A 22238-nucleotide genomic window follows, 5' to 3' on the forward strand; every position below is an offset into this window, starting at 1 on the left:
GTAAACACGTCTAGCACCATCTGCAGTAAAGGGGTTGAATCTCCTAAACTGTGTCAAAACAGTGATCCTTCAACTTGAGTTTCATTTTCGGGAAAGAGGAAGGAGTCGCAGGGAGCCAAGTCTGGCGAGCGAGGCAGGTGGAGAGTGACGATTGTGTTGCTGTAGCCAAGAAACTTGTGTGTAATCACCACAGCGCTGTGACTGGCCCACAGCCGCAGTTCACCTTGTTTGAGCCGAATGTTCTCCCTCACACACATCAGGACATTACATTAGAGCTCCGGGGGATTCATTCCCGGTGTTCAACCGCGTGAATGTTGAAGAAAACCACAAACATGCTCCCAGTGTGCTCCTGACCTGATGCTCTTTGTTCAGTTTTGGAAGCTGCAGTCTCTCAAAACTACAAAATCTAGAGTTTCTTCTCTCGGTGGTGGCCACAGACCCACCTCTCATCAACACTAATGACCCTCAGCATGAAGGTGGACTCACCTGGAGCTTCTGGCTGACACAAAATGTGATGTGTTCTTCTCTGCTCTGGTTTTGTCCGTGGAGAAATCACAAAGTTGCCCCTATCAGAGGTCATGAAAATGTGTGGAAGACAGGTGTCGCTGTCAATAGCAAAGTGTCACAAGGGCAGTTATTGCTTGCACATGATGCAATCCACGTGCCATTAACAGTCCTGGCACTTTTTGATCAGCCCTCGCTGATCCATCTCTGTAGCACCCAATAGTGTGATAAGTTACTGAGAATGTACCAGTAGCGCCATCAAAAATTATTGTTTTACATTATTGTCAAAAATGTTCTTACAGTGTCTGTCGGGTCATTTTATTACATTGCAGGTCAAATTATTCTATTATGAAGCTTTATTAGATTTCCGATCAAGTTAAGAACAAGTTTTACTGCATTTTCAGACATCAGTCACATTATTGGGTGCTATGTCCCCTAAGCTAAACTTTCCAGGGATTATTGGCGGAAATGTTGCTTGTAGTTTCCACAATCCAAATCATATTACTTTCTACTGTAGTTACAGACACATGTACTAGATGAGAAGAACAGTTCAGCTTAGCAGGAGGCAGTAAATGATGCATGAAAGGGAAAGAGACAGAATTTGAAGTTGAATTTGAGCGAGAGAAAGTGAATAATAGAAGACGACAGGCAGGTTTGGGAGATCTGTTTTGAGGTGGGGATGTCTTTTCCTGGTAATCCGGGGACGTCCACTGCTAATTATGTGAGATCAAGCGGGACACAATAGCGACTTGGGACCATATGTGTTGAATTCTGAGACCCCCTTTGAGCTCCTCGATATTCTTTTCTCGCATCCAAGCCGCTGAGCAGTGAGCGTTGACAGCAGCAGCAGCGTGTACTGGTAGGAACAGGCGCTCCTCTACATGCACGACTGATCTCTGCAGGAGGCTGTGCACGGATCTGGAACACACACACACAGATCCTATAAAGCAGATCTATGTTATGTTCTGAAGTATTCATCTACGACCGCCTTTACACAAACACCAGCACCACATTTAACGCGCGTGCTAACCTGTATACGTTCACACACTCACATCCTCGACTCCTGAGCACGTCGGACCTCACTTACAGAAAACAGTGTGACCTTTGGAGCCATCTCATCTCCGACTGAATGAGGAGCGTGAAACATCCTGTGTGGCTCAGAAATGAGTTCACAGTGATGCCGAGTTGCGAATGAGAGCCCCGGAGAGATTGCCCGGCTATGAACAGCATCCTCGTGGAGATCTCGGGCCAGAGTTCTGTAGCCGTCGACAGACTGTAATATACGGCGGCAGATGGGAGGATAGGCCGGTGTGCACGCTTTGAAGCCGCCGCCAGTTTTGTATAATATCTGTTTAGAAACATTTTGCATCGTTCCTTCGTCTGTCAGTTTCTTCCTGTCTCCGCTTTTATCGTCTCGATGACGAATTGTTTCAGTGAATTGTTAAATTAGTGGATTTTTTTTCATTTTATAATCAGCAAAAATGCAAAACAAGTCTTGCAATCATTTAGTAAATGTGACAATGAGCTAAAAAATCATGACAATGTTGAGATTATTGTTAGACGTTTGAGAAAATGTGATGATTATTTTCTGAGATTTCTGAAAGGTTGTGCACTAAATATCAAATCTGTATCATTGTGGCTTAATTTTTCAGGAAATACACCTAAATGAGTTGGTCTCCTTGCTTTGTAAAGCATGTTTTCACAGTCATAATGATATTTCTGACCTTTCTGCCTTTGAAGAAAGACTGATTTTCCATAGATGCTGCATAGATATTTCATAAGATCCCTACAGTGGTCACTCATATAGTTTATACATTATTATATTTTATAGTCTGCCAATAAGAGACTCTGGAACAATCCTAATCTCCCATTAGCTGACTGATTTATGCATTTTACTTGCCTGAATCTGTGTCACAGAATTTGAGTTCTGCTCCGGGACCAGTTTTTTTGTGTCTCCACCACTAGATCAGTACTTGGAGCTGTTAAAATTTCATGACTGTTGTCTCTGTGTGACAAAGAGCAACTGTGCTTTTATCTTTGATGGCTCTTGCTGCTGAAGTGAGAATATAAAACAACAAGAGCTCACAAGTGGCCAAGGGGAGCTATGCCAAACTGCCAAGAGCTGCAAGGCATGATGCCCAATATGATGCTCATGAAGCGCTCAGATGGGTTGTTAAAAAACAACTAGCCGCTGAATGTGAGCCTTAAGTAAAAGCACTGCATGTAAATCAGCCACAGTTGCTGATGAAAAGAAATAATACATGCTTTGTTTTTTTGTTTTTTTCCCCTTCACTGGACCTCCTGTCTTGCTTGGCTGGCCACCCGCTCTGGTTCATAATTCATCCTGGGAACCGTGATCAAAGTCAGGGAGAGTCTTTGTTTTTCAAAAGGGCCTGTATGAATACAATGAATTTATCCAGGGGCCATCAACGTCAGATCGAGATCGATTTAAACTAACATAAACAAGCGAGTTCGTTTTTTGTGTGTGTGCTGGTATTTAGGAAAGGTCATTAAGTTGGGAAAATCATTTTGGGCTCCCAGTTTGGTTGGAGATAATAATAGGCAGCTTAGATATCGATCCGCTCTCCTCAACAGAGTGCTTTTCACTGAGAACCTGTTCTGTTTTCTGGACACCTGGACATGTGATTTGAATACCAATGCAAGTAAGCACAAATACCCTCATGCACATGCTAATAGAGTCAATTAAGAGAGGAACTATGAAAGTGCAGTCATTAGAGTACACTGGCTATTACAGATGTGTGCTGGTCTCCTTGCTACACCGTTTTATATATATATATATATTTTGTTATCTGAACAAAACAAAGGGCCCGCTTCTCTTTTTTCCCTCCTGATGAACAGATAGATGTTAACACTGAGAGCCGGGAACAGGGCACGAAATCCACAGATTGTGAGCTTGATGGCATCTGGATGATCAACAGCACTGACAGCAAGCCAAAAGAGAACACAAAAAGATAGTCTGTACATGCTTTTGAGTGATTTCCAAGGACACCAATCGATGTGGAAGTGCCAGACTGTGGGATAAATGTCATTGTGGCTGCATGTTGTTATAGATCACCTAAGTGCATACATATAGTGGAGGAGCCAGAGACAATGAAGAGCTGGAAGATGAAGTGAACGTACGGCAGCAGGAGCAGATGTGAAAGAAAAAGCACAGACATTAAAAACCATATGTTATGTCACAGTTATTGTCCTTGATAGCCACTCGCCATGTCAAGGCTGCAGAAAATTCAATATCAACCAATTATGCATTCCAGGAATCAACCAAGGCTATTAATCAATATCTGAAAATGATATAGATTTGAAGTACAGATGGGAACCACTGAACTGCCTTTGATTATTCATGTTTTAAAATGAAAAGAGAACTTTTCAACATGTGTCCTTCAGTGTTGAATGGCTGTTCTTTTTTATTCTATTCGGAATCAGTTTTAAAAATGATAGAAATAATCTGAAAAAATGCCAAATATGAGATCTGATAATCAGCCAGGCTAATAAGTGGTAAACCCCTGAAACATATCAATACTGCCGCACAAATTTTGTGTCAGTCCCTCCAGTATCTGCTGAGACATTACACTCAACAACCACAACCTTGAACATCCATCCATCCATTTCTATACACTGCTTATAATCATCATTAGGGTCTCGGGGAGGCTGGAGTCTATCCCAGCTGATTCATGCTACGTTGTCCACTAGATGGGATTTTCCCACATCTAAACGCGCTGCATCTGAAAATCGCCTGCTTGGTGGATGTGTACTTGAGGCCAGTAGCCGGTGTTCAACTCGTGCCGACTTTCTTCTCGAACTTTCCTGCCTCTGATTGGACAAATGCATCGTCTTGGGAGCCGTCTGCTCCTGGATTTCAAGCCGAACCAACATAGCAGCTTGCTCGCAAATTTTCTCTTTTATTATTATTACCTCCGCCAGGAGGTTATGTAATCACCGGAGTTTGTTTGTCTGTCTGTCCGTCTGTGTGTGTGTGTCTGTCTGTTTGTCTGTTAACAGCATAACTCAAAAAGTCATGGACGGATTTTCACCAAATTTTTACAGGATGTCCGGAAGAGCACGAGTAAGAATCGATTAGATTTTGGAGGTGATCCGAATCACCGTCTGGATCCAGGAATTTTTTGAAGGTCGAAGGACAATTGAGAAAGGCGGCCTTCCGGACATCCTGTAAAAATTTGGTGAAAATCCGTCCATTACTTTTTGAGTTATGCTGTTAACAGACAGACAAACAGACACACACACACACACACACGGACAGACAGACAAACGGGATGGCGGAGGTATGCGCTCTCCGAGTGCTTTTCTAGTTATTATCTTTTATTACGAAAACAGTTCAGCGAAAAGTATTTCTGAAAGCATCTGAGTCGAGAAAGAAGCTGTGCAGCAGCCGAGTCTGTCTTCCTTTTAGTTCACCGACAGCTAGTTTAGACATTTGACGAAAGTTTTGTGATGCGTCGAACCTCCGCACGCAGCATCGATTTTTCATAAAGTAGAAGTCGAGTCTGCTTTATGCAAATGAGCTGCGGCCTGCTCCGAGGAGATGCACTGGATCGCAGCTCGAAACACACCACAACTGGTTCAGCAAGTAACGTGGTGCATTTCACATAGACAATGGAAGGGATGAGGGAAATTGCCAGATCCGAGTGGGCAAAGGCAGGGGACACCCTGGTCAGGTCACCAGGTTACAGGACTACATATAGAGACAAACAATCACGCTCGCATTCACACCTACGGACAATTAAGACTCATCAATTAACCTCAGCATGTTTTGGACTGTGGGAGGAAGCTGGAGTACCCGGAGAAAACCCACACATGCACAGGGAGAACATGCAAACTCCATGCAGAAAGATCCCAGAAAGGCCGGGATACGAACCGGGGATTTTCTAGCTGCAAGGCGACAGTGCTAACCACCCTTCCACTGTGCAGCCCACAACCTTGAATATTTTCTTCTAAATTTATTCACCAATCTGTCCAGTAGATATTGAGATAATTCCATGGATAAGTAGACTTTGACACGATGGTGACGCCAAAAGAGAAGCCAGGTGATCAGCAGAGTCATGAATCTGTGTACTTAAATTACACAGGAATCCAGCCTTCAGCGGTTTAGACATTTACACCTAGAGCAAAGAGCGTGGAACAACTGACAGATCAAATGGCCCACAATTTTCCATCTCTAGAATCATGCAGCTTGTGCAGAAAAGGAAGCTTCCATCGTTGAAGATCAGCAGCCATTTGTTGTACTTGTGCTCAGATTAGATTCACCTTTCAGTCATAACGGTTGTTCTGACCTTTACCGAATCTTGTTGCAGTTCAATGCATGCACGATATGTGATGTTGCTGTGTGCCATTACGTTGTTGTTCAAATGCTGCTTGTGTGCTTTGAGTCCAGTATTATTGTGATGGGAAAAGAGGCCTAATTCATATTCTTAAACTGATGTTTTTTCTCTTTAATATGAGGTCATGGACAGTTATATTTTGGGGGACATGAGATGAAAAAATCCTTTGCTTAAGTAAAATGTGATCGAAAAAGTTGTCCAAAATAATAGCCTGGTTATTACCTGAATGAGGCCCATCATCACGGCTCTGCTAGTAATTGTTGCAGTCTGCAGGGATATTTGCTGTGCCACTTACCCGCCTTGGTCTGGTCACTTTATGTGTGTGGTAAATTTAGCATGCACTTCCAATCTTTGTCAAAGTGATTTCAAAGATACTTCACTTCATAATGAAAGAGCTTTATTCAAGAGACAAAACTTACATACTTTGAGGAATAGCGAGGACAAAAAAAAAAAAAAAACTGAAGCAAGTTAAGTGAAAGACACTTCCTGTCCTTAAAGCATGAGTCATATCAATTTCTTCCATGCTCTAGTTTGTGTTGTAGTCTGGGCACATCTCATTTGTTCACCAAAATTGTCAGTTTTCATTGCAATTCAAAGCACACGCACGCACCACTTTTAGATTCGAATTACCTCTGTAAAACAATATCACCTCCATTAGAGGGAAAAAAAACTGCTCTCCAGTCAATACTTGTAAAGTCCAAATTGTTATCACTAAAATAAACACGAGCAACAACCCTGTAAAGGCCGCTGCGTTGTTAGCAACTTATAGATCGGCCTTTAAATATGTGAGCGTGTTACACCTGGTGCTGGCTGGACAACATCTGCTGTAGGTCAGTGCCTGAATATCCTGCAGCTGTGATAAGTGAAATGTATGTGAAGCATCTAAACAGCTGGCAGTCAGACTGGTTTAAAAGCAATGAGACAATTGGATCAGTTCAGGTTTCTCATGTTGTTTTCTGTGGAATCTCTCTGTCCTTGGGTTAGACATAGTGTGCTATTGCCCAGTTAGTTTTATTAGGGACCGGTCACTGCAAAAAGTCAGTGTGTTGAAGGTTATCCGGCTCATATAATGCATGACGATAGGACTTATTTAAGAATTCCTCTGGCAGTGTCGCTCAGGTGTCTCGGTAGAAGTGAGTTTTGAAAGTTATTCTCACTCAGCATGAAGCTCGGTTGAGTTATAGACTCAGTGTCTCGAGTATTAGGAAGGGATTTAAACCACTTCACTCATTTCTAGAGTTTGATTTAAGAAGAAAAAAAGGTTACAACAAAGCTACCTTTTTTTTTTTAGATGCATAGCTCAAAAACATAACTCTTATCCATGTCCTCGGTAGAAGGACAGTCTGAAGTGCAGGCGCAACAAGGTAATTGACTTTTGTCACCTGCACTGTACCACCAGACTTCCTTGTTCAAAGAAATTCAAGCTCATGTCAAGAGTTTTTGTCTAACTGAAGATTCTCCCCTTCAACAGCTTTTCTTTTCCACCGATGATTTCCCCAACCTGGTATTACTGAGAGTCCACAGAGCTGCTCCTGTGAAATGGGTGCAAGGAGCCAAAAAGACAACTTTCCCGTAGCTCGAGAAGAAGATGAAATAATAGAGTGTCAGTCTCTTACTTAGATTTATATCAGATTTATCCTGCGTATAAGATGGGTAACCCTCAACCTCTGTGTCCCTGATATTTCAACCATGAGTGAGCTACCAAAGAGAGACGCTGTTTTAAAGAGTACCACAGCGATGTAAAGACATTTTATGATTCCCGGCATCTTATTTATGACCGGCTATAAAAAATGAAGAAACTCTGTGAAAAGCTTTTCCTCAGCAAAAAACCCAAAGCGGTTCGTGAGGTAATTATCTGACTAAACCCTTCACAGCTTCTGTTAGTCACAAAATCTGGCAAGAGAAGGATGAGGCTGACAAATAAAACTAGGTCTGAGCATTGAGTGAAAATGATAGACAGCCTTTCTCTTGGCATCTTTATTTCCATTTCCTGCTTATTCCCTTAACCACTAAGCTCACTCAAAGACTCAAAATTCTCCGTGGCACTTTTGGGGGAGGATATGGATAAAGAAATGCATGCCGTGAGCATTTCTTGCTGCAGGGAGAGACCTCGGAGTTCATCTCATTTCAGAGTTTCTGAGCAGCTGCGAAATGACTGTCTGTTCTCTCACTGCGCTCCTACTGGACTTCCTCGGGGCCATGGGAGACCAGGCTCTTCTCTTCCATGCCGTTTACCATCTCGCTGCTGTCAGAGGCAACACAACTCTCCTCCAGTGCCAATGATCAACACAGTCCAACGTATCGCAGCCAGAGGCGTTGCACTACACACATTCCTTAGCTCTTCAAAAAAATGCATCTAGGCCGTACTCAGAGATGTTACCGTTAGACCTTCAGAGGCTAAACCTGTGATCACCTGTAGTTTGACCAGTGGGGTGCATGTGAGCTCAAAATCTAAACATCTATCGACAGTTTGCCTGAGGCTGCGTGACAGCCGTCTCTAAGGGCAGTGTGTTCATGCATAGACATCATGCACAGCAGGATAAGCGTGCTTCAGAAACACATAAATGCACAAGAACATGACAAGGATTCCACATGCATTTGCAGCACAACCATGCGGGCTATTATGTCCATGCACAGGGGATGCATAAACACATATCTTAGTTCCATTTCTACTGGATTCATGTCTGGATTGCATGGTCCGATCACTGGATACGCTACTCCCAACGTCATAAATCTCGACACATACGCTGTCACACATAGAGCTCATTACAGTGGAGTGCACAACCCCCTAACAACCCTCTGGCTCATGTTTAAATTTTTCCTCCAGCAGGCAGCAGATACAGTTCCTTGAGCTGTAAAAAATGGCTTCTGCGGGAGCTTTGTGCCATTACAGCGACCCGCAGACCGAATCACGAGCATCTTTGGACTACTTTTCGCATAACCGTGTTGTGAAATGTCATTGTTTTGAATAACTGCTGTCTAGCAGAGCCTGAAATTCCCTTTTACTCGTGTAAATTTAGACGCAAAAGCATATGTAACTCAGGTTGCGTTCATTTATCTCATCTCTAGTTTCTGGTATTGCAGAGGGTCGGGTAGAGTTGTACTTTCAGCCTGTGTGATACAAGAACAAGACAACAATACTTTTGTGGAGGAAGATGAAATAACAGACTGTGGTTCTCTACTAGTCTACCTGTCTGAGGGATAAATAATCTTGGGCCAGTGTTCTTTTTGGAACAGAAAACTGTTGAATGTCCTTTATTTCTCACATTTAAAATACCTCGTCTTTATCTTTACCCCTCAAAATAGGATCCTCGATTGCAGAAACGCTTTCAGATCCAGCGTGGCTCACCAGCAATATTTTTTGTAATGCTTTTCTATCCCTTACTAATTGGGACTTTGTGCACAACAAACTGAAAGAAGTAGTTGCAGATTTGAAGATGTTGCAGGAAGGATTTCAATACCTGGAGACATAAAACACCTGCATATCTTAGTGAAATGTTATCAGTACCCACAATCTGTTTCTTTCCTGGGTGGTGCATCTTTAATCTTTAGCCTAATTATCCATGCTGTAAATTCACTATAAAATGAGATTTTCTTAGAAATTATGCAAAAAACAGTTATATATTCTCCTTGTATTTAAAGATAGTAAGTAAAGCAAGCAAATATTGAATTCCTGCCCATCCCTTGTCTCGAACATAATTAATATTGTGGTTTGCATTATTTGAGTTTCTCTAGCAGCTGTGGCGCCTGATGTCCAAGGCCCATTGACTTTCTCACAATGTAACCTTGCTGGAAATGCCAGAACATTACTCACCCTGCTCCTTTTTTTGCCAGCTCGCCGCTTTATTCTTACCCACTTAACCGCATCTTATTTCATACATCTGCACAAAAAAAGCATCCCCTGTGTATAATACACAATATACCTGAAATGGATTCACTTGAATATGATTACCATGTGCCGAGAGTCGTCTTTATTTATGACACGGGTCTCCCTCCGTCTGAGCGCGCCGCCGCATCATCCGTCACTGTCACTACTTTTATTTGACTCGCTTTCAAAGTGCGGTTACCTCAGTCTGAGAGAGAGCGAGCTGGTCACATTCATAAGCTCGCCGAGGCAATCTGTGGTCCTAAATGACAACTAGCGCAGCCTGCAAAGTTAAAGTTGAAGCCTTCGATTACCCCTGTGGTTGCCCTCGTAGGAAGGCTAACTGCCGCTCTGCTCTGCTCAGCACATTTCCTTCAAGAGCCCTCGTCTCCTGTTCATCTCATCTAAACAACCGCCGGCTCCTTAGTGGCTCCCAGCGCCGCCATTCCCCTCCTCCCTTTTTGACACTGTACAATGCACAACACTGGGCCCAAAGGCAACAGACAGAATTGAAGTGTCATAAAAAGCCCATTCATGTCCCAAATGTGTCTTCAAGGCAGAAAGCTTTGAGGCTTTTTTTTTTTTCCTTTTCTGCACAACTGGCAAAGTACCATTCCTTGCTGTTGCTCGGTACCTCCACCAGGGAGACGTGACGCCTCGCAGAATGGAAAAATGTTCTTTAAGCAGACCAAGAAATGTTTGGAAGCTGCTGGAATTTCTCCCCAGTCGGGCATAACTAATGCCCAAATGGGAGGTTTAGTTGTTTTTTCATTCCCATATCTTCATTTTTCCTGTGAAATACATTATTTTCAACGGAGAATGGATTTTAAATGCCACTCTCAGCAGCAGTTACCTTTTGGATCTAATTGAGGCAGCCTCACATTAGCTGTTCAAGAAATGACAGCACACAGACGACTCATTTTCAGCATTGTTTAGACCATGTCGTATGTAGTTACTTCCATTTTCATGCGGAGAGCAGAGAAAAGGAGGGAATTTGAGCTCTTTTCCTTTTTGCTGTGTCCTTGATGATAATGTAGATTTATTTCTACCTTTGCATCAAAGAGCATAAAACAGATGCACACTAAACATGCTCAAAGAGCGATCAACCGTGTCATCTGAAATGGTTTTAATTCTGTTTTCAGGCTATTTCATTTATTTCGCTTAATTGTTTATTCAAGGACGGAATAGGCAAAATATTCATTGCTTCAAATGTATTAACATATTTTCACATACAGAGATTCCTCAGAAAGGAATAATTTCTTTGTGTCTTTGCAGAATTTAAAAATGTTCTTTATGAACCCGCAATGCTAAAACATCTGCCGTTAATGTGGAAATGATTATGCCTCTGTGATGAATGCTTCTTTAATGTAAAGCAATGCACAGTTGCTGCCAGTGGCTTCATAGATTGTGGCTGCTCAGACCAAGAGATATATCTGTGTTTACTTGTTCACGGGTGTGTGAGTAAAAGCATCCTGTGAATTATTTCTGTTCTGACTTTATCGACGAAAATGACCCAAAGGCCATATCGGACTTAAAGAGGCCATAAGATTTGCCCTCGGCAAAAACAGCTCAAGTTGTGAAGCAACGCGAGGCGCAGACTTATTGCTGATATCTATAAGATATGAAGCCCTGCCCCATCCATCTCGCTCGGGTCACAATACTTCATTTTCCCTCATTTCTCTGAAAGGGGAAAATATGATTCCACCTATCGATTGCTGCATAAATGTGTTGCCTAGTGATGAAAGATGAGGTGTGCTTTGCCTTTATGTGATCCGATTAACTTCCAGCTGGGAGTGGGCTTTCTGCTCTGCCCCCTGCGGTGTCAGGGTGCATGTGATGGGCACTTAGAGCGATTAGTGTTCCTGTGTGTTTTGTTTGTGTTGAGACATTATCCAGGACAGTTCGCTGACCCGGGGATTACACTGTCAGCCACTGAAGATGGGATCATATCTGTGAGGCCACACTGAATTCAGGAGGGTCCTTTCTTCCAGATTGTGACACTTGCAGATAATAAAAATATACTAGTGTGCACTGGGTAGAGCTGAAACTATTGATCATTTTCATTGTGGAATCATCTGCCAGTTATTTTCTGAATGTCAGAAAATGGTCAAAAATTTCAATCACTGTCCTCAAATGTCTCACTTTGTTCTAAAATATTTAGTTTAATGTCATAGAAAAGAAAAAAAAACAGGAAGTATTCAAATTTTAGACACAAGCAACAGAGAAGTTAAATTTTGATCCTAAAAACAACAGGATATTAACCAATTAATCATTGCAGTAATGGACATTTTCTTGGTTCTCATGAATCAGTAATTAGTCTTCAACAGAGAAGATTGATTTTGATGCAGAAGTTTCATTGAGATTGTGACACTTGCAGATAATAAAAATATACTAGTGTGCACTGGGTAGAACTGAAACTATCCGTTATTTTCATTGTAAAATCATCTGCCGATTATTTTCCAAATTAATCGATTAGTCTTTAAAATGGCAGAAAATGGTAAAAAAAATTCAATCAGTGTCCTTAAATGTCTCATTTTGTTCAAAGATATTTAGTTTACTGTCAGAGAAGTAAAGAAAACAGGAAATATACAATGTTCTGAAGCTAGCGTCAGAGAATTTAGATTCTCTGATTCTCCAAATAGTTGGATATTAACTGATTAGTCATTGCAGTATTGGACATTTTCTTGGCTCTGATGAATTAGTAATTAGTCTTTAACAGAAAGGATTGATTTAGATGCAGATATTTAGTTGTTTTGGATCTTAAGTAGGATGATAGAATACTACAAAGCTCAATTAAATTGCTTTAAGTCAGCTGTCAGTAGTTTCAAAACTGAAATAGATTTGGGGGGATTTTCAGTAGTGCATAGTGTCTTTGTGCTCAGCGCTTTTAGAGACATTCTGCTTCCCCTCTCCTCCCCCTCTTTCTTTATCAGGAACCGTCTTTGATAAGGTTTTTAAACTTCTTGACTTTGCCAGTGGCATTTTCTCCATCTGAGCAGCAGCTGACATTTATATCCGACCCTCCAAGAGCCCAAAGTACTCTTTTCATTCCATTGTTCTGTGGCTGGAAATAAGAAAGTTCCATCTCTTATTGACCGACAGTAGGTCCGCTGATGGTGACTTCAAGGTCCCCTAAGCAGTTTCTCTTCGGGCCGAGCTCCCACATAGAGCAAATGTTTAACAAAAGGAAATGCCATGTAAAGATCACGTCTTAATGTTTTATCTTGTGGACTTATGAAAATTTGGGATTTCAAAAGCTCTTTAAATGTCAGTATTAGAAGACACAACACAAGATGTGCCGCCCTCTTTAAAACGTTCAGTCATCAGAGAAAAACGAGATGCTGCTGCATGATGCAAACAGCAGCATCAACGGGCCTGAAAATAGCAAAGTTTCTTCAGTAAATACATTCTTCTTAAAAAAATGTCACAATAATAGGAAATAGGTACATCACGTCCATTCTTTAATATTATTTTTTTTGTAGGTCCTTGATATGATTGAATGAAATCGCAGAAATGACTCACACAAGACAGTTTTATTAGAGAATGAAGGTTAAAAAGACACTGAGGAATCAATTTAACCCACTGGTACACAACATACCCAAAACCTTGAAGGCATAAAAGGTTAATTATTCTATTAAGCTTACTGTTTTGCGAAGTAGAGAAATGAAATACACATTTTTTTTTTTATACTAACTAAATTTTCCAAAGAGCGGATGAAAGAGGATGGCTTTGCTGATCCACGAGGCAAGATAGATTGCTGTCACATAAAAAAGCAGTAAATTGTGAGCTGCCGATGCCCTTTTTGAGACTGTGTTGGTTAGTGTTCATTTAAATCCAAATCGTAGTATTTATCTCATCCTACCCAAATAGTTTTATTCGGTAAACAAAAGCAAAGAGTGACAGAAAACGCCACAAAGCAATACCTAGTTTCTTGCGTAAAAGTCCTTTGGTTTATTTCTCCTTCACCCCTCTTGCATTTTGACAGTGCTGCTCTTGATATGTAATGAAACTTGTGAGTCACATGTGGTGTGTATAAAGACCACAAAAGGCCAATTTTATAGCCTTTACAGTGAAAATATTACATTTTGTTCTCTGGGTTAATGTAGCCGTTACACATGCTGGGTGACAGTGAAAAGAGACAAAGAAAGCCATGTCAACTCAGTCAGTAAGGAACAAAACTCAACAGAATATTTCTAAGTGGACCACAAGATATAATTTGTAACTGTATTCTGTTTGGGCTATGCATTTATCTTACATTTACTCAATAGAAATTACAGGCCAACAGTTTATTGTCAAGAGTTTCTTACTGACTAAAGCAGCTAACTAGCTAACACAACAGCTCAACCATCTTTCATGTCATCACCTGGACTGGACTAATGGTCACCTGGTGGAATTTCTGGACTTACTACTGCATTGTGAAGTTGTGCTGTGCTGATGTAATGTTTATATCCAGCAAATGGCCCTATTTAGCTACCGTACTCATCCATATTATGGCAAGAACCACTCAACCAACAAAAGAGAAACAACAGTCAGTCATTACTTTTAGACTGAGAAAAATCGTTTTTCGTTGTGTTTTTAGGTTGCTACAAACATGGAAGTGTAAAATAATGATGTACAGATGCTTAGTTATGTCACTCCTCAAGCATTTCGACAACTAGACAGCCTCACAGCTTTACAAGCCATAAGAATTCAGCCCAAGTCAACACTGAGCTAACCAGTAGTCATCTAGCTCCACACAGTCAATCACAGATACAGAGAGCGTATTCTTCCTGAAGGGGGTGGGAACAGCATCAGCTTTCCTGGTTTTCAGAGCAAAACAGCCAATTTTAGAACAGCCCTAAAACCAGGAGTTATACAGTTGTGGTGAAATGAACCGTCTTTGCAGTATTTTGAGCTGAAAAAATAAAAGACACACCGTGGGGACGTGCAAGACTTTGATTAATTTGCTGAAAAGAGGCACAATATGGGACCTTTAAGGCCCGTCCCAGAGGCCTTAAAGGTCTGATAGTTTCTTCAAGTGCAGCTGGAAAAAATACAGCAAATGGAGAAAGAGAGAGAGAAAGAAAGAAAGAAAGGAGATTAATGGAGTGCTGTATTAGATCAAATTGCCTCCGCAGTCGCCAGAACCAAACCTGAGATGGTTTGTGATGTTTGAGATGAGTTGGACTGTGCTCAGCATGGGGAAACACCGACAGCACTGCTGAAAAAGCATGACACTGAGAAAAATCCAAGTGTGTGCCAACCTGTCAAAAGATGACTATTTTCAGCAAAAATATATTTCGCTATTTCGTCTGCACACTATTCTGAGGTGAAAAATACAATGAAGCTCACTGTAGATTTTGTGTAGATAAGAAATTATAATAATAATTAAAACATTCCCTATTTGTAAATATGTAAAGAGTTCTCGTTTCAGTCAGATTCCATTGAGAATACACAGCCAGTGATACAAAAAAAAATTATGTGAAAGTAACATTAAATAGCTTTAGCTTTGAGAAATCCCTTAAATTTTCACTAATAAAATTCATAAGAAGCAAAGAAATGAGAGAAAATCATTCGACTGAGACACTTTTGACCCACGTTGTTCATCAGAGGATTAGTAAGCATGAAAGGCGGATTTTTTTTCACAAAAATTAACGTTCAATTGAAGGGTTTTTTTTCCGTTTGAAAGATCTTTATCCAAAGGCCAGGGTCTTAAACAGATACAGTTTAGAAAGGTAACACATTATGTAGTGGTCCATCTCTTTGTATTTTGTGACTTATCGTTTCATATCTGTTGCCCTCATAGTGAAGCTCAGTAGCTCATACAACAGAATTTTTTTTTTTACAAAAAGGCAAACTGTTTAGCATGCAACCAATTGCTAGCGTTTAACTTATTCACAATATACGTATAGGAAAGGTTTTGCAGGTCATAATCATTGATTTAAACATATCTCCATGTATCAAAATTACATTCTAGAAGTCTTTTTTTCCATAAAAATGATCTCTGTTTGCTTTAAAGTGGGTTAGGTATAACCCTAAATTGTTGTTTTTTCTAAAGTGTGCGGATCTGTGAAGCCCCAGCCTTCTTTATACCTACCACTCGAGCACACCAGCTCACCTACAGCTCTGCTCAAACACCATAAAACTACTCTACACTACAAAATAGCACGCTGTATTGTTTTTAAAGTCAATCAGCCACACATATTTGAACCTACAACCAATCCTGATGAAGAACACAGGTAGGGAAAGTCCCGCCCTGGAAGATGACAGGATTGGTTCCTTTAGTTTGTCACATATGAAACCTTGACTGCCTCAGTTTGTGTTTTTCAGACTGTCATCACTACAGTGTAGTTTCAAGGCAGAAGTGCTGCAGCCATGGCACTGGCTACTAATGTTGCTCATGATGTGTCTTCTACTATATATAAAATCACAATCTGAACATCTCAACAAGGTAAAAAAAACAACAACTTCATTTTCACCACTGAGATCCTCGTCCAAGTTATTACTGAGGGCTGCATAAATATCTAAAATAAACTGAATGAATAGTTTCTGAGACTTTTTACTCGGAATGCGTTACTCTAACAGCTTTTATTGAGTACTACTTTCAGCTGTTGGGCACCAGGACTGTGTCTGTAGGAAGTGTATGCTGTGTCAATTCTCATGGTAATGAGGTAACGAGTCGCCTGTGCAACAAGGCGGCACACTAATGTGTCCTTAATAGTTTTTGGACTACAATGGAGCTCTATGGCACAAAGGACTGCATCAGGCTTTTGCTAGTTCGCAGAGATACGCAATTGCTGCTTTTGGTCTTTCTCATGTTAATATGAAACACATTAGGACATTTTAAAGCCTGTCATGGACCAGAACAGAACAGTTTGTTGTAAATCAAGGATGGACCAGATTTACATTTTGCCCATCAGCCGTGTCAGAGACCACTTGTGGTTTGTGTTTATGTCAGTGAAAGAAAAGTCTGCAGGAGTTGCATCAGCATCGGGTTGAAAAGCAGTGAACTGCTGTGCAGGTGCTTCCAGCGCACCTCAGTAAAAGAAATGTTCAGTCGTATTTATGACGGCTGTTGAAGAAAAACAAGTCTAATTTTAAACCCAATCCTATAATGAAGGAGGCACGTGGGCCATGCACATCATTTCTTGCTCTAATCTTTGACTTTCTCTGAGCACTTACAAGAAGAAAACCTCCCACTTCCCCTTCTCCATCCTCTGTTGCTGCTCGTCTTTCCACCTCTTACCTTGATCCCTTCTGTTTCTATCAGTTTTGACAGGAAAATCTGTTTGATTAATGTATTACCGAAGTCAGCCAAGTTAATATGTTTGATCGGGGAGTGGTTTCAAGATGCACACATGGTGGAGGATAAAGATAGGATGAGAGGAGAAGGAGGGTAGATGAAGGGATTATACTTCTTGGGTGAAGTTCTGCTCAGGTCGCTGGGGATGAGAACAGGTGATTATAGGAAACGGTTTGATTTGAAGCCACACGTCTGTCTTGGGGACATAAATGCTTTAATACCATTTTTTAGAGTTTATTTTTGCAGTTGCTTGCTGTGTGCCGTAGGACTGACATGGAAAATGTTTTAAATGCGTTTTAATTTGTAGCCCTATGCTCCTGCAGGCCCCGTGGCTCACACCGCATGAATAGAACATCAAGACTTTAAATCCTGAATCTAACATCTGTCTAATGATGAGGTCCGGTTCAGGCGCGTGTTTGATATGTGATCAGACTCCTCAGCCCACGTCCCGAGGGGCTGGCAGCACTCAGAAACCCTCCACAGGAGTTTACAGCCAGGATTTACCACAGAGGTTAAGTTATCTGCACAAATCATTCCCTTTTTCATTTGCAGAAACAGTCCTGCAGACATGATTTACAAGTACAGTAGCTGCGGACATGAAATCCAAGGGCAGCTCGGGGCTACAAATCACACCGGCTTTGCCCCTCTATTTACGGCATCCTATTGGTGTCATGGCGAGGGACATATTCTAAATCTGAAGTTACAAATTACAACATTTTCCGGCTGTAATGCGGTATTTAGTTTCATCTGTGTCATAGTAAGTAGAAACTGGGACAGTGTGGTACATCCCCCAGAGGAAAGCGCAGACAGGAAAATCCTCTCACTGCTGTAAGCATGATCCACTACCAACTAAGCACCTGCTCCCCTCTTGACATTGGTCTCGGTTCTGTCATTTTTAAGGGTAAACATTGTCAAAACTATGTACCAGCAGTCACTCACTGTGCACCGTCTCACTGAAGGTCTTTGCATCCTCCCCACTGGGGATGCTGCTGGTGTATAAAAATGCCATTTAACTTTAAAGTTTGAAGATGTGCAGCATGAATGCAAACATAAAAGCAACTGCTTAGAGAAAAGTGCAGCTAATTCATATTTATGATCCACTGTTATTATTTCCATTTGTTACTCATATCAGACATTTTGCTGTTAATGCATATGATTATAAAGAAGACAGAAGCTTGAAATTAGGTTCAGGCTTTGTGGCTGTTTTTCATTTGGCCAGCCGAGACTCACACACAAAACAAGCATTTCGGAATATGAAGGCCATGCAGATGATTGCTGAATTCTTGGCAATGAATCCGCATGCTGACCTGATAATAATAGCACCATAGACAATAGATCTCACTGCTCTACATACACTTAACACATGTATAAGTGATGAAGGAGAACGTGACAGTGACTCTGATCAATTCATTAGGCCACGTTTGCTTGAGTTAAAGGCAAAGATGGCGCTTCGTGATAAAAAAGACATTCCTCAAAAACATACAAAATGAAAGGTAGATAATGAAAATGTCATTTCAGCAACAGGAGCTGTCTGTAGTGTTCTCTGTTGCTATAAATAGACTGGTGCCTGGCACAGAATGAGGCATGATGGCCCTTTTTACGACTTTGTCCTTTTAAGAGGTTATACTTGAGCCAGTTTTATATATAGTGTTAAATATATAGCAAACGTTTAGGTTAAGTTTTCACCATATTTTTGCTTCTAAAGTGCTCCCCTCGTGCCTGGTTCTGTCCATCTGGCCGGCCACTCATTGCTCTGCGGCCATGGATTGTCACAAATCACTACTACGCCACATCTCCCACAGCACATAAGGTTCAGGACAGAAAATCAATGGGCTCTCATGGGCTACTCCATCAGTCCAAATATCTGAAGCCTGGTGCTTGATAGTGAAGAGAAAAGAGGCGGTGAGGAGGATTTGCAAGATGAGGAGAGGGAGTGATAGAGGCAGGTTTTAGGGCCATTGTAAGGATGATTGAGGTTTAAAAGTGCTCTGTGATGCGAACAAAAATGAAGAAAATAAAGCAGCCTGGGTGAAGTTTGAAATGTTTCCATGAAGTCGCCAATGCAAAAACTTTATGCTACTTCAAGGATAAATGCATTTAAAAACATCTCCACAGGTGTTTGCACAGAGGGTGTTATGAGTAACTGTAAGTCACAGAGGAGTCAATGTGAGCCTCCCAAATCTCAAGGATGGAAAGAAAGCCTTTTGGGTGATTCTAGTCTAGCTAAGGAAGCCTGTAGTATATAATGATCTGGCTGCACTTGCACTGTTATTATCAGTCTATACTGGGCAAACACAATGATCTGGCTTGTTTGTATTTCTTTAAATCAATCAGAGTCATCTTTGGTGAAGCTAAGCACAGGGTGCAGCTTTGGTGTCCGGTTGGTTGCTAGCCCAGAGGCTGCTGTTGTCGTTTTCCATAGGACAGTAGATTTAGAAAGATAGCAGAAATGAAGGACAAAGTTGCCTGAAATGACTGGAAGCCAGACTTATACCTGCAGCCTGCATGTGGCAAGTGAGAGTAGGTTGATCAAGCTTCTGTAAGGATAAAGGCTTGAAATGAAAGCACAACAATAACCACCTCATACATGTATCAGAGTGATACCTGCGGGTATGTTACCAGCATATGGGAACGAGTGTTATTCTCCACTTATATGATGTTGATGAGTTGCAGGAGAGGTGTGAAAGAAGGAGCAGTGGCAAAAGATACTGAAATAGACAAGAAAATGCCATAAGGCAACTGCATTTATCTTGTACTGCTATTGCTCTTTTTAAATGTCAGCTGTTGTCATTAACTGTACTTTTGTCTGTTGTGCCATTTCAGTGATCAAGCAGCGACTTTGTCTTCAGCACACCACTTTGGTAATGACTGCTGGTAGACTCACTGTTTATGAGCCGTCGACTTAACTGAGGCCAGTTCAGTCGTGTAATAACACGGGAGAGTGATTTTCACTGCCCGTTTCTCGTCAACAAAGCATTCGTTTTAACTCAAACTTTAATTATTCACTAAAATTATCCAAGCTGTCTTTGTGGCAACCAACCTAACCAAACCGTCACCACAGCGTCACATGATAAAATGTTATTCCTCCACTAGGGCCAGGAGATATATATGTTTGTCTAGGCTGGAGGACTTGATGACAATGTTCCATTTCTCACAGTGGTGAAATATAAGACAATGTTGGAATGATATATGGAGGGATGCAGGAAAGAAGCAGATGATAAAGCCTATATTGAAAAAACTGAAAGTAAGGAGAAATTGAAGGAGAGAGTAAAAAAAAAAGAGATCCCGTTTATCACAATGAAAAGGATTGAGAGCAGGAGGGAACATGGACAAGCCCGATAAGCAAGAGTCTGAGAAAGACGCAAGTGTTTTGAATTAAGTCTAACAAATTCTTTTAAATAAGAGCAGTGGCTCGTGAAAGCGATATCACATGGAAAAGTCTCCAACAAACCATTTAACATTCACTGCTGGAACTGACTGTAGATATGATTGCCTCAGGTTGGCAGCAATGCATGCAAATGTTATGTAAAACGTGGAGTGCCCGTGTCCATTTTGGAAGTTATTTCATTCAATTTTTCTCAGTCCGCTCTTTGATTTCATGCCTGGATCAGGTTTTGCTGATGGGGTTTAGACAAAGAATCGTGCTGGTAAAGCTACAACTGCCATGTGTTTCCAGGTTGTTGAAGCAAATGTTAATGTGTTGTTGTCATTTTCTCTTTCTGTTTTAGTGGTGGACACCAAGGTGATCCTGGAGGGGCTGCAGAGGTACGGCCCCACACCAATCTATTTGCCTGTCAGCTACCGGATCCTCAACGCGGAGTCAGCGTTCTTCTTACAGGAGGCAAACCAGGACTTAATGAGGAACTCCAGCCTGCAGGCTCGCACAGAGTCCTTTTTCATCCATCAGGCCCGCCAGATGCCCTTTGTCAATGCTAGCTATGGACCGCTGTCTGTCCAGCAGCCTGTCCCTCTGGAGTTGCTGCAGACGCTGCCAGGGCCATTTAACGCTCCCTCCTTCACCCCATCATCATCAGTGCCAACATCAGCGTCTTCAACGCCCCTCTTTACATTCAACTGGAAGGTCCACACGTACATTATCAGTGAGAGGATTCACCCCAGCTGGCCCAAAGTTCAAGTGTTGTTCTACATTGCGGGCAGGGACTGGGATGATTACAGCGCCATCCACAAGCTACCCTGCGTGAGGATGTTTGCCTTTCACGAGACTCAAGAGGTGCGTGGGACATGCAGGTTAAAAGGTGAGCTGGGTATATGTGTTGCTGAGCTGGAGCCTCTGGCCAGCTGGTTCAGTCCACCCACTGTCAGGCCTGGTAGGCAGCGAGTGTCTGAGCAGGCCCAGGGCACTCCTGTGGAGCTCTACTACATGGTTCAAACCACAGACAGCGGAGACTGCAACTCAGAGGATTCAAGAAAGGCCAGCTCTGTTCGCACGGACCAGCAGAGGCCCTTGGGTTATTTTGCAGGGCACACTCCTATGCAGCGCATCGGGAGCGTCAGACTGTTTCAGCCACTGTCAGAGCTGAAGCTGGACAATAACTTTGTGGTGATGGTGCCCTCCAAACCCATCCGGCAGAGAGAGACCGTCTCGACTTTTCTGGCTCTTTCCACGCTTTCTTCAGTCCAAATTTTCACCCTCAGGTGAGTCAGCCTCCACCTGCAGCTTACTCTGCAGCTGGACTAATTTTCTTTTCTCATTTTCCAATTTAAACAGGTACGACTGGCCTTGCAGGCAGCTGAAAATACGGCCTTTGGTTGGATTTGTAGAGAAAGCAGCAGTGATGGATAAAACCTATGGGAGCACATCCACACATTTAGCATTTAACAGTATTTACAGTGTGAAGTTATGCTGAGCTCACAACTGAATTTTCTTAGGAAATTCCGAGTCACTGTTTGTCTGAGTCATATAGTAAAATGGATCATGTGGAGTATAACTAATCTTGCACAATGCCTTTTTGTTTCTATGATGCATTACTGTATGTGCAGTTTCTTGAGCAAATGTGTCAGATCCTACTTTTTATGTAAGACAGATGAACTCCAGTCATCATATTTCCTTTTTTCCTAGGACTGGATACTGTTGCAGTTTGGAAACATTACTTATAACAGCCAGTTTAATCAAAAATAATCTGCAGTTGGCAAAAGCAGGGATTAATCTCTGGCACTGGAGATTAGAAACTGCGTGTGTGTGTAAAGCACTTGATTTGCCACACCACAG

General features: G+C 41.7%; 1 protein-coding gene across 2 annotated transcripts in view; it reads left to right on the forward strand.

Annotated features, from left to right (window-relative positions):
* Positions 1-22238, forward strand: part of si:dkey-112m2.1 (transmembrane protein 132C) — a 178776-nt gene that overhangs the window by 42893 nt on the left and 113645 nt on the right. For both annotated transcript variants that reach the window (XM_051938986.1, XM_051938985.1), the window contains exon 3: positions 20737-21664. In XM_051938986.1, the coding sequence (XP_051794946.1) occupies positions 20737-21664 (928 nt within the window). The remainder of the gene's footprint in view (positions 1-20736; positions 21665-22238) is intronic.

Source organism: Acanthochromis polyacanthus, chromosome 18 (assembly GCF_021347895.1).
Source record: "Acanthochromis polyacanthus isolate Apoly-LR-REF ecotype Palm Island chromosome 18, KAUST_Apoly_ChrSc, whole genome shotgun sequence".
In the NCBI taxonomy this organism is placed as follows: domain Eukaryota; kingdom Metazoa; phylum Chordata; class Actinopteri; family Pomacentridae; genus Acanthochromis; species Acanthochromis polyacanthus.